This window comes from Mus caroli, unplaced genomic scaffold (genome assembly GCF_978045245.1).
Source record: "Mus caroli unplaced genomic scaffold, Mus_caroli_1 scaffold_8, whole genome shotgun sequence".
NCBI lineage: Eukaryota > Metazoa > Chordata > Mammalia > Rodentia > Muridae > Mus > Mus caroli.
Window position 1 is genome coordinate 41,435,023 of NW_028227263.1, and position 16,815 is coordinate 41,451,837.

The 16,815-nt window shown below is 38.9% G+C and overlaps 1 protein-coding gene across 1 annotated transcript; it reads left to right on the top strand.

The window, feature by feature from the left end:
- Nucleotides 1–11,897: 11,897 nt before the first annotated feature.
- Nucleotides 11,898–12,854, top strand: LOC110299009 (olfactory receptor 52N2-like). The gene has a single exon (XM_021168581.1). It carries the CDS (start codon nucleotides 11,898–11,900, stop codon nucleotides 12,852–12,854), a length of 957 nt encoding a protein of 318 aa, XP_021024240.1.
- The last annotated feature ends 3,961 nt before the right edge of the window (nucleotides 12,855–16,815 follow it).

The window sequence follows — 16,815 nt, forward strand, 5'->3', positions numbered from 1 at the left end:
ATTTCTTAAACTATGAAGAATAGAGAATAGTTTCATAAAATACTAAGGTGAATGGTGTCAGCTCATCTAGTTGTGTCCATTGTAATAGACCGAAATACACAGAAAACAGTTTAGAAGATATTCATAACAATATGAAAAGATGATTTTAAGTGAATCGTATTTGTAAATTTTCTATAATATTTGCAATTTTAGGATATGACATTTTTCTTGAGAAAAAGTATCACAAAACGCATGGTTTAACAGATAATGTATTTATGTATTCCAGAGCTCATTTTTCATAGTATTTATAGCTTCATGGTTGCATTGTGTTTGAAGAGGAGGATATTATATTATGATACAGTCACACATCCTGTCCACTATTGGCAAGTTATTATTGCTATGATAACAATTGGGCCAAGTGTCATAAATATTTTTCAACTTATATTTTTGATATATTGGAAATATCCTACTTGAGTTGCTAATTTATTAAATGTAGCCTATATTTCACGCAGAAAAGTGTCTAAGAGTTTCTTTTTCCTGCGTTATCACTTTAGAACCTGTATTTTAAAATAGGCCAGCAGAAAGAATGTAAACAGGGAACCTCAAGAAATAGGAGGTTAGGGCCTCCCCCCAGAATGCACCAGAGACCTGGGAGGTAAAAGACTCCCAGGACTCACAGGGAGGGACATTTGATGAAATGCCCAAAAGTAGGGAGAGGAAACTTATAGAGCCCACCTCCAGCAGGAAGACAAGACATCAAGTGAGGGATGAGGTTGACATCCCACAGTCATACCTCTGACCCATAATCGTTCCTGTCTGAAAGAATTACAGGGATGGAAATAGAGAGGAGCCTGAGGAAAAGAAAGTCCAATGACAGTCCCAAAGTGGGATCCAGCTCAAGGGGAGGTCCCAAGACCTGACACTATTACTGAGGCTATGGAATGCTCAGAAAAAGGGATCTGTCATGACTGTCCGAAAGACCCAACAAGCAGCTGAAAGAGTCAGATGCAGTTATTTGCACCCAACCAATGTACTGAAGCAGCTGACCCCTGTTGTTGAATTAAGGAAGGCTGAAAGAAACTGAGAAGAAGGGCAATTCTGTAGGAGGACCAGCAGTCTTAATTAATTTGGACCCCTGAGTTCTTTCAAATACTGGACAACCAAAAAGATAGCAGACACCAGCTGATATGAGGCCCCTAATACACATATAGTAGAGGACTTCCAGGTCTGTGTTCATTCAGAAATGAAGCACCTAACCCTCAAGAGACTGGAGGACCCAGGGAATTCAGAGGTCAGGTGGGGTGGAGGTTAAGGCATCTAAGTGTCAGGACTCCATAGAGAGAAATACTTGTCACTTCCTTGGCAGAGTGATATCAGCTGAGATAGACTCATGGAGTTTTGCTAAGACTCGTGTGCTGAGGCAAGACACATAGTTAGGCAAGATACATTGAGGACATGTGATGTTTGGAGGGAGTATAAAAAGGACTCAAAAGAGTGACAGGAGCTTGCTTGGCTTACTTGCATAGCTAAACATTTATTAGTTTTGAGCCTTCATTGATCTTTGCTTCACTGAGAGAGGCACAGATGAAAACTTTTCCTAGCATTCCTGTTGGCCCTGGTCCCTCCTGTGGGGGCTGGGGCTGAGGCTTCGCTGTCTGTTAGGTAATGCTACTTGAACTCATTCCTGTTTGCCTTCCTGACTCTACCTAACTGGACTGCTGGTATATCCAAGAAGTCTTTGCAAGTGGATTGAGCTGCAGCTCCTGACCTGTAAACTGAACTGGTGATTTCCTGACAACACAGATGGGAGTTGTTCCGAAGAACCATTTCTAAAACGGTCCACTCTCCCCTGTATCCTTTCTTTCCCATTACGTCTGATGGGTAGCCAGCTGGAAGGGCTGTTAAAGCTTTGAAGAACCAACATTAAAACTAGGCTTTGAAAAAAATTAAAGTTATAGAGGAGCTATTGACAACTGATGGCAGGTGTGAGGGGAAGATCTGGGTGGTTTTTGCTTGTTTGTGTTTTTATGGGAATGCAGCCCATAACAGGATATCCATGCTCTAGAACATTGGTAACACTAAGGAAACTAAGTGGGTTTTTCAAAAGAGTCCAATGAAACGTGTATGGAAGACATAGGGAGGAATTCTATGGGAGAAAATGAGGAATGATTTGCTCAAAATACACAATGTGCATGTATGAAATTATCAAACCAAAAAAATGAGTTAAAAAGAATTCTGCATACATTCACCATGACAAAAACCATTTTAATTTGTTTGGAAATTGTTAGTATCAACTTTTCTTTTTTTAATATTTTTATTACATATTTTCCTCAATTACATTTCCAATGATATCCCAAAAGTCCTCCATACCCTCCCCCCACTTCCCTACTCACCCATTCCCATTTTTTTGGCCGTGGCATTCCCCTGTACTGGGGCATAAAAAGTTTGCATGTCCAATGGGCCTCTCTTTCCAGTGATGGCCGACTACGCCATCTTTTGATACATATGCAGCTAGAGTCAAGAGCTCCGGGGTACTGGTTAGCTCATAATGTTGTTCCACCTATAGGGTTGCAGATCCCTTTAGATCCTTGGGTACATTCTCTAGCGCCTCCATTGGGAGCCCTGTGATCCATCCACTAGCTGACTGTGAGCATCCACTTCTGTGTTTGCTAGGCCCCGGCATAGTGTCACAAGAGACAGCTATATCTGGGTCCTTTCAGCAAATTCTTGCTAGTGTATGCAATGATGTCAGCATTTTGAAGCTGATTATGGGGTAGATCCCTGGATATGGCAGTCTCTAGATGGTCCATTCTTTCATCACAGCTCCAAACTTTGTGTCTGTAACTCCTTCCATGGGTGTTTTGTTCCCAATTCTAAGGAGTGGCATAGTGTCCACAGTTCAGTCTTCATTCTTCTTGAGTTTCATGTGTTTAGCAAATTGTATCTTATATCTTGGGTATCCTAAGTTTTGAGCTAATATCCACTTTTCAGTGAGTACATACTGTGTGAGTTCCTTTGTGATTGTGTTACCTCACTCAGGATGATACCATCCAGGTCCATCCATTTGGTTAGGAATTTCATAAATTCATTCTTTATAATAGCTGAGTAGTACTCCATTGTGTAAATGTACCACATTTTCTGTATCCATTCCTCTGTTGAGGGGCATCTGGGTTCTTTCCACCTTCTGGCTATTATAAATAAGGCTGCTATGAACATAGTGTAGCATGTGTCCTTCTTACCGGTTGGGACATCTTCTGGATATATGCCCAGGAGAGGTATTGCTGGATCCTCCGGTAGTACTATGTCGAGTTTTCTAAGGAACCACCAGACTGATTTCCAGAGGGGTTATACAGGCTTGCAATCCCACCAACAATGGAGGAGTGTTCCTCTTTACCCACATCCTTGCCAGCATCTGCTGTCACCTGAATTTTTGATCTTAGCCATTCTGACTGGTGTGAGATGGAAACTCAGGGTTGTTTTGATTTGCATTTCCCTGATGATTAAGGATTTTGAACATTTTTTCAGGTGCTTCTCTGCCATTTGGTATTCCTCAGGTGAGAATTCTTTGTTCACTTCTGAGCCCCATTTTTTAATGGGGTTATTTGATTTTCTGGAGTCCACCTTCTTGAGTTCTTTATATATATTGGATATTAGTCCCCTATCTAATTTAGGATAGGTAAAGATCCTTTCCCAATCTGTTGGTGGTCTTTTTGAATTATTGACGGGGTCTTTTGCCTTACAGAAGCTTTGCAGTTTCATGAGGTCCCATTTGTCAATTCTCTATCTTACAGCACAAGCCATTGTTGTTCTATTCAGGAGTTTTTCCTCTGTGCCCATATCTTCAAGGCTTTTCCCCACCTTCTTCTCTATAAGTTTCAGTGTCTCTGGTTTTATGTGAAGTTCCTTGATCCACTTAGATTTGACCTTAGTACAAGGAGATAGGAATGGATCAATTTGCATTCTTCTACATGATAACAACCAGTTGTGCCAGCACCATTTGTTGAAAATGCTGTCTTTCTTCCACTGGATGGTTTTAGCTCCCTTGTCGAAGATCAAGTGACCATAGGTGTGTGGGTTCATTTCTGGGTCTTCAATTCTATTCCATTGGTCTACTTGTCTGTCACTATACCAGTACCATGCAGTTTTTATCACAATTGCTCTGTAGTAAAGCTTTAGGTCAGGTATGGTGATTCCACCAGAGGTTCTTTTATCCTTGAAAAGAGTTTTTGCTATCCTAGGTTTTTTGTTATTCCAGATGAATTTGCAGATTACTCTTTCTAATTCGTTGAAGAATTGAGATGGAATTTTGATGGGGATTGCATTGAATCTGTAGATTGCTTTTGGCAACATAGTCATTTTTACAATGTTGAGTCTGCCAATCCATGAGCATGGGAGATCTTTCCATCTTCTGAGATCTTCTTTAATTTCTTTCTTCAGAGACTTGAAGTTTTAATTATACAGATCTTTCACTTCCTTAGTTATAGTCACGCCAAGATATTTTATATTATTTGTGACTATTGAGAAGGGTGTTGTTTCCCTAATTTCTTTCTCAGCCTGTTTATTCTTTGTGTAGAGAAAGGCCATTGATTTGTTTGAGTTAATTTTATATCCAGCTACTTCACCGAAGCTGTTTATCAGGTTTAGGAGTTCTCTGGTGGAATTTTTAGGGTCACTTATATATACTATCATATCATCTGCAAAAAGTGATATTTTGACTTCATCTTTTCCAATATGTATCCCCTTGATCTCCTTTTGTTGTCAAATTGCTCTGGCTAGGACTTCAAGTACAATGTTGAATAGGTAGGGAGAAAGTGGGCAGCCTTGTCTAGTCCCTGATTTTAGTGGGATTGCTTCCAGCTTCTCACCATTTACTTTGATGTTGACTACTGGTTTGCTGTAGATTGCATTTATCATGTTTAGGTATAGGCCTTGAATTCCTGATCTTTCCAAGGCTTTTATCGTGAATGGTGTTGGATTTTGTCAAATGCTTTCTCAGCACCTAAAGAGATGATCATGTGCTTTTTGTCTTTGAGTATGTTTATATAATGGATTTCGTTGATGGATTTCCATATATTAAACCATACCTGCATCCCTGGAATGAAACCTACTTGCTCAGAATGGATGATTGCTTTAATGTGTTCTTGGATTCAGTTAGTGAGAATTTTATTGAGTATTTTTGCATCAATATTCATAAGGGAAATAAATTGGTCTGAAGTTCTCTATCTTTGTTGGATCTTTCTGTGGTTTAGTTATCAGAGTAATTGTGGCTTCATAGAATGAGTTGGGTAGAGTTCCTTCTACTTCTATTTTGTGTAATAGTTCGTGCAGAAGTGGAATTAGATCTTCTTTGAAGGTATGGTAGAACTCAGCACTAAACCCATCTGGTCCTGGGCTTTTTCGGCTAGGAGACTATTAATGACTGCTTCTATTTCTTTAGTGGATATGGGACTGTTTAGATCATTAACTTGATCCTGATTTAACTTTGGTACCTGGTATCTGTCTAGAAACTTGTCCATTTCATCCAGGTTTTCCAGTTTTGTTGAGTATAGCATTTTGTAGAAGGATCTGATAGTGTTTTGGATTTCTTCAGTATCTATTGTTATGTCTCCCTTTTCATTTCTGATTTTGTTAATTAGGATGTTGTCCCTGTGCCCTCTAGTGCATCTAGCTAAGAGTTTATCTATCTTGTTGATTTTCTCAAAGAACCAACTACTCCTTTGGTTAATTCTTTGAATAGTTCTTGTTTCCACTTGTTTGATTTTACCACTGAGTCTGATTATTTCTTGCCGTCTACTCCTCTTGGGTGAATATTTTTCCTTTTTTTCTAGAGCTTTTAGATGTGTTGTCAAGCTGCTAGTGTGTGCTCTCTCCAGTTTCTTCTTGGAGACACTCAGAGCTATGAGTTTCCCTCTTAAATGCTTTCATTGTGTCCCATAGGTTTGGGTATGTTGTGGCTTCATTTTCATTAAACTCTAAAAAGTCTTTAATTTCTTTCTTTATTCCATCCTTTACCAAGGTATCATTGAGAAGAGTGTTATTCAGTTTCCATGTGAATGTTGGCTTTCCATTATATATGTTGTTATTGAAGATCAGCCTTAGTCCATGGTGGTCTGATAGGATGCATGGGACAATTTCAATATTTTTGTATCTGTTGAGGCCTGTTTTGTGACCAATTATATGGTCAGTTTTGGATAAGGTCCCATGAGGTGCTGAGAAGAAGGTATATCCTTTTGTTTTAGGATAAAATGTTCTGTAGATATCTGTTAAGTCCATTTGTTTCATAACTTCTGTTAGTTTCACTGTGTCCCTGTTTAGTTTCTATTTCCATGATCTGTCCATTGATGAAAGTGGTGTGTTGAAGTCTCCCACTATTATTGTGTGAGGTGCAATGTGTGCTTTGAGCTTTACTAAAGTTTCGTTAATGAATGTGGCTGCCCTTGCATTTGGGACATAGATATTCAGAATTGAGAGTTCCTCTTGGAGGATTTTACCTTTGATGAGTATGAAGTGTCCCTCCTTGTCTTTCTTGATAACTTTGGGTTGGAAGTCGATTTTATTTGATTAATGGCTACTCCAGCTTGTTTCTTCAGATCATTTTCTTGGAAAATTGTTTTCCAGCCTTTCACTTTGAGGTAGTGTCTGTCTTTTTCCCTGAGATGGGTTTCCTGTAAGCAGCAGAATGTTGGGTCCTGTTTGTGTTGCCAGTCTGTTAGTCTAAGTCTTTTTATTGGGGAATTGAGTCCATTGATATTAAGAGATATTAAGGAAAAGTAATTGTTGCTTCCTTTTATTTTTGTTGTTAGAGTTGGCATTCTGTTCTTGTGTCAGTCTTCTTTTCAGTTTGTTGAGGGATTACTTTCTTCCTTTCTGTAGGGCGTGATTTCCATCTTTGTATTGTTTTTTTTTGTTTTTTGTTTTTTTTTTTTTTTCTGTTATTATCCTTTGAAGGGCTGGATTCCTGGAAAGGTAATGTGTGAATTTGGTTTTGTCGTGGAATACTTTGGTTTCTCCATCTATGGTAGTTGAGAGTTTGGCCAGGTATAGTAGCCTGGGCTGGCATTTGTGTTCTCTTAGTGTCTGTATAACATCTGTCCAGGCTCTTCTGCCTTTTATAGTCTCTGTTGAAAAGTCTGGTGTAATTCTGATAGGCCTGCCTGTATATGTTATGACCTTTCTCCCTTACTGCTTTTAATATTCTATCTTTATTTAGTGCATTTGTTGTTCTGATTATTATGTGTCAGGAGGAATTTCTTTTCTGGTCCAGTCTATTTGGAGTTCTGTAGGCTTCTTGAATGTTCATGGGCATCTCTTTCTTTAGGTTTGGGAAGTTTTCTTCTATAATTTTTTTGAAGATATTTGCTGGCCCTTTAAGTTGAAAATCTTCATTCTCATCAACTCCTATTATCCGTAGGTTTGGTCCTCTCATTGTGTCCTGTATTTCCTGGATGTTTTGAGTTAGGATCCTTTTGCATTTTGTATTTTCTTTGATTGTTTTGCTGATGTTCTGTATGGAATCTTCTGCACCTGAGATTCTCTCTTCCATCTCTTGTATTCTGTTGCTGATGCTCAAATCTATGGTTCCAGATTTCTTTCCTAGGGTTTCTGTCTCCAGTGTTGCCTCACTTTGGGTTTTCTTTATCGTGTCTACTTCCCTTTTTAGGTCTAGTATGGTTTTGTTTATTTCCATCATCTGTTTGGATGTGTTTTCCTGTTTTTCTTTAAGGACTTGTAACTCTTTAGCAGTGCTCTCCTGTATTTCTTTAAGTGAGTTATTAAAGTCCTTCTTGATGCCCTCTACCATCATCATGAGATACGCTTTTAAATCTGGGTCTAAATTTTTGGTTGTATTAGGGTGCCCAGGACTAGGTGGGGTGGGAGTGCTGCGTTCTGATGATGGTGAGTGGTTTTGATTTCTGTTAGTAGGATTCTTACGTTTGCCTTTCGCCATCTGGTAATCTCTGTTATAGTTGTCTCTGGTTAGAGCTTGTTCCTCAGGTGACTCTGTTAGCCTCTATCAGCAGACCTGGGAGGCTAGCTTTCTCCTTAGTTTTAGTGGTCAGAGTATTCTCTGCAGGCGAGCTCTCTTTTTGCAGGGAAGGTGCCCAGATATCTGGTGTTCGAACCTGCCTCCTGGCAGAAGTTGTGTTCCACTCACCAGAAGTCTTAGGATCCCGTGGGGATTCCTGTGTGGGTCCTTGCGGGTGTCTGGAGACTCTACTGGCAAGGCACCCCGGTGCTCGAGTGGACCGGAAGGGCCTTGTGCCCCAGCTCGTTAGTATTAATTTTTCAATGAGATAGTAGGAAACTGAAACATATAGGTGTATGGGACACAAATATAAACAAAACTAATACTTTTGAGTATTCATATAAGTGTAAGCACATGTGTTCATTATCTTATTCATAATGTTTATTGATTCTTTGTGAATTTCACATCATGCACCCCAACTTCACTCATTTCCCAGTCCTTACATATGTATCCTCTACTCTTGTAATCTCTCACCAAAATAAATCAAAAATGAAAATGAAATTAAAAAGCAAAACAAAACAAAACAAAATCTCACTGTGGAAGCTGCAGTGTGTCTCGGTGTATCACACACTATTCCTGTCTTCCAAACAGCTTTCCTAGAAAATGTTCATTGTAATAAGTGACTGTTCTGCTAAGAATCCTCCGGCTTCTGCTACACCATCAATACTGGGTCCTCAACAAGACTCATCTTGGATATCTTGCTATTGCCCTGAGTCATGAAGATCCAGAAGCTTTGTTTTTTCATGAGCATACCCTTCACCAGTTCTAGCAGCTTCTAGGTATAGGTGGGGTAGTTGTTGGGGTAGACGAGCTCAAAGCAATGGATCTGGTCCAGGGTGGTAGCTGAGTTGGTTAGCTCACCAGCTCTCTCCTGTTCCCAAAGCACCTGGGTAAACTGTTCCGTGTTGAGGCCACCAGGGTCAGCTTTCTTATGCTGCCCAAGTGATGGGTTGGGGTAGGCTCTCCAGAATTCATTAGACAAGGGGAGAGCCAGCTCTCTCAAGCCCATATCACCACTGGTGCCACCTTCAATGGCTGTGAGGGGTTGGCTGGGCCAGTTCAGCTTGGCACGCATATCAACATGGCCTCAGTTGGGAACCCAGACCATGGACTTTCTTGTGGCATTTGGTGGTAGCAGGGGTCACATAGATCAATACAGACACTTGCTGCTGAAGTGCCACAGACTCAGATATGGACCTTCAGCTGCAGCAAGGGTCCAGACACCACCATGGCCTCAAGTGGCAGGCCTTTCACATCAGGCTATTCATCATTGCCCATGTGTCTCTTGTTCTGCTTCTCTTAATAGTGCATAAGCTGAATAACTCCTTTCTCTCCTTTCTCTCCACTACATGCTTGTTCATTAGAGTTGCAACTACAGCTGGCCCATACCTCAGGGTGGCAGATCAGGCCTGTCTTATTAATTAATCAATAAATATAAAACATAAATTAGAAATTTTTTCTATATCAACTAATATACTATATCTGATTATGCCTTTGTCATATCTTCCTTTTTCAAAACTATCAAATACATGTGAATATACATGTATAAATATTAAAATATACACTCATATACAGTGGGTATTGCATTGTCATGAGGTTGGATTATTAACAAGGTAAATAAAATGAAAGATAGTTATTTCCGCCTATCAAAATTCTTTCAGAATCTACACCTGAGACAGAATGTGCAACTTAGGTATAATTTTCTCCTAGTTTCACCTGTGCTTGAGGATTAAATAGATGCCAAAATTACCTCAGATGTCCCAAAGGATGACATCTCTCCAACCACAGTCTTCTGAGACACTGAACTACAAAGACCCAATCAAGTGCACACTCTCCAGGCTGGAGAACATTGAAAACGATGCAGGAATGCAGGGTGGGTTTGCAACCCCTCATGCTCAGGCTCTGGGGCATGGAGAGTGCTCTGGTCTCTCCTAGCACTGAGGTGAGTTTGAGTGACTTCTAATGACTCTTGTTTGCAGAAAATGAGAAAAAAGTTAAGACAAAGAATCTCAAGAGATGTAGATCACAGAAGTTCTACTGACCTCTATGATACATTTCCATTAGCCTGGGAGAAAAAGGAAGAAAGGCTTCCATAGATGTAAAACAAGAGTAAAATGACTTGATAACTCATTGGAAACAATAAAGTTCAGGCAGACAAGGGTTGTATTAATAGGGAAATATGCTATTTTACCTAACTAATAAATAGCTCACATTTGCATCCGGCAGAACTGTACTATGTGAGGGGAGGTAGAAAGCAATACAAAACAAGACTGGAATAGTAAGGATATTGGCCAGACTTGCTGAAGGAAGTTCCTCTGCAAAAATCTTCCTAAGCAAAATCCCACACAACCACAAGCCATACAGCCATCTTCACAAGGAATCCCAGATGAGACTACAGCTTTCTCACAGACACTTAACTGTGTGGGGAGCTCCCTCAGTGAGAGAATAACTCTCCTCACTTCTCATGCCTGTCTTGTCTCTGTCCTAAGAGATTATTCAGGGTAAGGTTTCTCTGTCTTGCATTTGAAAATCCTGTTCTTCCACCATCATGATTTATTAAACCTATTACACTCAGCTTTTGAAACTTCCCATCAGCATTAGGATCTGTCACTCATGATTACAGATGCAAATATTGAATGTATGGTAGAAAATTCAAACTTTCATGTGATTTTTGCCTTGCCATCTTAAATGCTGTTACTCTGCACCTGTGTTTTCTGATCTACACAATCAAGGCATAATATGTGTCTGTGTTATGAAGGTTTGAATAGAGGACCCTCCTCTCAAATATTATTTACCTAATGTATGAGAATTTGCCTAATTGCTTAATTTATATACTTCCCCAAACTAAGATGCTGTCAATAATGTCAAAGGTAATCAAATTGTCAAGATAATAATAATATATGCTTTTCATATGTATTATTAATATGAGCTAGAAGAGTAGAATTTTAACAAGCTAGGGTTTTCTTAGAAAAAATAACCATAAACCACTGTTTAGCCCAGAAACATGGCATGGAAAATTTGGAATGAAATTCCCTGTACTGGGGAAAGCAAAGAAAGAGCAACATTTGAGTCTCTGTCTGAGGTGGGTCTTGTGGATAGATTTTGTTACTATGAATCGAGAGACAGTACAGATTTCTGCATTTATTGATTAGAGCTAAACTGAAAGCAGAATGCAGACCCAACAATTCAGATCTCTCCAAATATCCTGGCCTATTGATGATGCAGCTTTGGTATCCTCCTGCAATATTGGGATAGAGACATTGCAAAAACATGGAAAATTTCTCTTACAGAAATTCTAGAGGGCACTACCTTAGTTACCTTTTAGTAACAGCAGGCTTTCTGGAAATATTATAAGATTTCCATGGATTTTGTTGCAGATTTAATGGTTTAATGGGCTCTCTCTCTCTCTCTCTCTCTCTCTCTCTCTCTCTCTCTCTCTCTCTCTCTGTGTGTGTGTGTGTGTGTGTGTGTGTGTGTGTAAAACACAGGAATGAATTTTAATCTTTTGGAGGCCATAGAAATAGAATGCACAATAATAATGATGATTACTGCTTATATTCTTGGAATACTCATTAGTGATAGCCTCAGTACATTGTATAAAACCATCCTTTTTCATGATCTCAACATTCTGAGCCTGACACATTTATTATATTACTGTAGAATGAAAGCTGAATAATAAACTGTTGAATCAACAAGTCAGTATCATATACAAAGTCAGGAAAATGGAAATAGATTATAAAGTTATACAGAATCCTGCAAATTTTTAAAAAATTCTCATTTTAAGAGGATAATTTATCTTCTTCTAAGCTCTCTACTTACCCTTCATATATATTCTTTTCCAGGATACTGATATTATTACTGAGTATAAAATGCTCTCATCCTGCCAGCCATTATGTCTGGAGCCAACAGCTCCAGCCTGACCCCAGAATTCTTTATCCTGAATGGTGTTCCTGGGCTGGAAGATGCACATGTCTGGATCTCTCTGCCATTTTGCTTCATGTACATGATTGCTGTGGTGGGGAACTGTGGGCTTATCTACCTCATTGGCCATGAGGAGGCTCTCCACCGGCCCATGTTCTACTTCCTGGCCTTACTTTCCTTCACTGATGTTACCTTGTGCACAACCACAGTGCCCAATATGCTGTGTATATTCTGGTTCAATTTTAAGAAGATTGGATTTAATTCCTGCCTTGTCCAGATGTTCTTTGTCCACATGTTTACTGCAACAGAGTCTGGTGTGCTCATGCTCATGGCCCTAGACCGCTATGTAGCCATCTGCTATCCTCTACGCTATGCTACCATCCTCACCAACCCTGTGATTGCCAAGGCTTGTCTTGCTACACTCTTGAGGAGTGTAATGCTCATCTTTCCATTCACTCTCCTCACCAAGCGCTTGCCCTATTGTAGAGGCACTATTATCCCCCATACTTACTGTGACCACATGTCTGTGGCCAAGGTATCCTGTGGCAATGCCAAGGCCAATGCAATCTATGGCCTCATGGTTGCTCTATTGATTGGTGTGTTTGACATTTGCTGTATCTCTGTATCTTACACTATGATATTGAGAGCAGTGGTGAGCCTGTCCTCTGCTGATGCTCGTCACAAGGCCTTCAGCACCTGCACATCTCACATCTGTGCTATTGTGATCACTTATGTGCCTGCTCTTTTTACTTTATTCACTCATCGTTTTGGAGGACATACTATTCCTCACCATGTCCACATCATAGTGGCTAACCTCTACCTGCTACTGCCCCCTACCATGAACCCAATTGTTTATGGAGTCAAGACCAAGCAGATTCGGGAAAGCATAATCAAGTTTTTAGTTGGAGACAAAATGGGTTTTACCTAAAACAAATGCAGATTATGACCATTTACACTGCTTATGACATGAAAAAAGTGGAGAAAAATTTCATAGAAGATGAGTGAAATAGCATTAAGACATCTAATTTGTAGAAGTTCTGAATTCTTTGAAATTTAAGGAATGCTCTGCCAAAGTATAAGAAGTAGAATTTAACATGCAGTGTACTCATTCTGTATAAATATTTTTGTGTGTACAGAATTACACATAAGTAGAAAAGTAATGAAATGATGCATGGAGGCTAATTGTCAATCTTGTTCTGTGCTTAAAAGACAAACTTGCAGTAAGTTGGGACAATTTTGTCCTCTCTCTTAAAGACAAAATCTTAGATCAAGCATGTTGCTGATATAAAAAATATGGGTTCAGTGCTGAGGTATATATATATATATATATGAATATGACAAGCTATATTTTGACATTTTGTGGGCTATTGCAATTCTAATATTTGTTAGCTTTATAAATACTCTCTCTTTTCAAATGTCCAAGAGTTCTGTTCTTCCCTGAGTATTCAACTTTTAAACTCCATGAAAAGTGGATTTATCAAATGTACTTGTGTTGTTATGGAGGTTATATCATCAGGTTTCTATGGTATTTGAATTATTACACTCATTTGCTCACTCTTGAGACATAAAATATAGATGCTTAACTGTATTAGTTATAAACGTGATTTAGTTTGAGGGAGGCAGAGCTGACTGTCCAGTATTCCCATGTTTCAGTGTACTGAGAAGAGTCACATGGTGAGGGAAACATAGGATAAAGCATATATGCAAAAAAGGATAAGAAAAGTTTTTTAAAAAGATTGTATCTGGAAGAAGGACATTTTGTGCACATGTATGATTTATTGGTTTTTAGATTCAATTAATCTGACAGTTAAAATGTTTGTTATCGCCGGGCACCTGTGGCGCATGCCTTTAATCTTAGCACTTGGGAGACAGAGGCAGGTGGATTTCTGAATTTGAGGCCAGCCTGGTCTAAAAAGTGAGTTCCGGGACAGTCAGGGCTATACAGAGAAACCCTGTCTTGAAAAAAAAAAGTTTGATATCTAAGAACTAAACATTGTGTTAATGAATTTTTGTATATCTATAAATGTCAATTTCTATTCTTTTTTCAAATATGACAATGACTTATATAATTACTATCCTAAATGACAACATCACTTAATTTTTTTTTCAAATTAATTCAGCATCAATCTCTGCACAATAAAATGCTTCAGAGAAAATCTAACCAATAAAATATCTGGAGGCATATATGCACTATTGTCAAGTTCCCATGATAACAAATATGTGTGATTTTGCAGACATGTGTGAATTTATATATTCATTAAATAATTGATAAACCCAGAATAAGCAAGCTAGATAAAAAAACATTTTTGTGTAACATTTTACAATATATATGATAGTGTGTCTCACCTTCCCTGTCTCTTTCACTTTTTCAGAACTTTTATGAAATAGGAGTACATGTGTGTGAATGCATATACATGTGTACATAGGTCATAAGAATGTAGTAAAATTAACCTTTGATGAGAAAATGAAATGAAATATTTTTTATGATCATCAGAGTTATTAGAAACTACACATTGAAGAACATATAACTTTAATATTATTCTTTCTATTTTTATTTAATTTTTTCATACAATATATTTTAGTCATGTTTTTTCTTTCCAGAAACTCATCCCAGGTCATCCAAAACACCCCCTTCCCAAATAACAAAATCAAATATAAAAACTACCAAAACCCAAATAAAAAAAAAATATATACCCAAACAACCACTACCACCACAAACATACCAACAAAACAACCAAAAATATGTTGTCTGTTTTATGTTTGCCATCTACTACTGGGTATGGGGCCTGCCCACCCTGCAGTATGGTCGACATTCCTAATAACATTCTGCTGGAGAAAATTGATTTTCCCTTTCAGAGTCGGTATACGTTGCAAATAGCATCCTGGCCAAGCATAGGAATTAGGTCCACTTCCTTTCCTTGGTGCTAGGATTTGATTTGGTTTGAACCTGTACAGATCTTGTGTTTGCTGTCCCTAAAGGCCTTCTGAAAAATGATAATACTGTTTTTCTTTGTTTTCACCAGTGTTTAAAATCTAGTAAGTGCCAACATCATACAGTTTTTTTTATTATTATTACTATAGTTCTGTAATATAACATGAGGTCAGGGATGATGATTCCCCCAGATGTTCTTTTGTTTTTGAAAATAGTTTTCACTATCCTGGGCTATTTGTTATTCCAAATCAATTTGAGAATTATTCTTTCTAACTCTATGAAAAATTGAGTTGTAACTTTGATGGAGATTTCATTAAATCTTTAGATTGCTTTCAGCAAGATGGACAATTTTTTTTACATTTTTATTAGGTATTTTCTTCATTTACATTTCAAATGCTATCCTAAAAGTCCCCTATACTCTCCCTCCCCCACCATTCCCCTACCCACTCACTCCCACTTCTTGGCCCTGGTGTTCCCCCGTACTGAGGCATATAAAGTTTGCAAGACCGAGGGGCCTCTCTTCCCAATGATGGCCCACTAGGCAATCTTCTGCTACATATGCAGCTAGAGGTACGAGCTCTGGGAGTACTGGTTAGTTCATATTGTTGTTCCACCTATAGGACTGCAGACCTCTTTAGCTCCTTGGGTACTTTCTCTAGCTCCTCCATTGGGGGGCCTGTGTTCCATTCAATAGCTGACTGTGAGCATCCACTTCTGTGTTTGCCAGGCACCAGCATAGCGTCACTAGGGACAGTTATATGATGCTATTGTGATCACTTATGTACCTGCCCTTTTTACTTTATTCACTCATTGTTTTGGAGGACACACTATTCCCCATCACATCCACATCACAGTGACTAAACTCTACCTGCTACTGCCCCCTACCATGAATCCAGTTGTTTATGGAGTCAAGACCAAGCAGATTGGGGAAAGTGTAATCAAATTGTTTAGTGGATACAAGAACAGCATTGCTGAAACAAAACAAAACAAACAAACAAACAAAAAACAAGTAATTTTCTTAGAGTGTGAAAAGAAATGAATAATTTCAGGAAAAATGCAAGTTAATAGTGTCAATTCATCTACTTCCCTCAGACTCTCTCACAAGACTCCCTGAGCTCCATCTAATATTTGATGTGGGTCTCCGCATCTGTTTTGGTCAGCTGATGGGTGTGGCCTGTCAGATGGCAGTTATGCTAGAATACTGTTTACAACTATAACAGAATAGCATTAATAGTGTCAGAGATTGGGTCTTGCCCATTGGATGGGTCTCAGTTTGGACAGTCATTGGTTGGCCATTTTCTCTATCTCTATTCTATCTTTGTCCCTGCACATCTTGTAGTCGGGACAAATTATAGGTTGAAGGATTTGTGGATAAATTCTGTTATTATCTGTTTTCTGAGGGACATATCTAGGGTGTGACAGAGACTTGGAAAAGGGAAGGCCCCAGGGTGTCTATCAGGATAATACTAGCTGAAACTCCTAACAATGAGGGATATGGATTCTGAAGTGGCCACTTCCTATAGCCAGGCAGGATTCCGAGTGGAGGGATAAGAACAGCAACTCTCACAAAACCTTAGATAACTAGCAAGGAAATAGAGCATATTAATTATAGGAATGATGGGAAAAAATATGTTTAAGGAAATGATTTTCCAACTTCCCATGAGAGCTAGCAAAACTACCTGAGCCATAGGGTGAGAGTTAAATGCCCATGAAAGCAGATTCTGAGTAAAGGACATCACAATTAGGAGTGGGTAACATTTCAGCAGTGTTAACCCAGAGGGCTGTTAGAAATATTCTGTCTACAAAAGGGGTAATGGTGAGTGCTGAAGAGTATACCAAGTGAATTCAATATAGTATTTGTCACAGGTCCATGTTAGTGTTAGGGAGAATTGGAACTCTATTGAGTGCATCTCCTTAAAGAGCTCCTGGTTGTAGCAAATTACACAACTCCTTGGGA

What these genes read in the sequence shown, in the direction of transcription:
- LOC110299009 (XM_021168581.1), top strand. Translation starts at nt 11,898, where the DNA reads ATGTCTGGAGCCAACAGCTCCAGCCTGACCCCAGAATTCTTTATCCTG.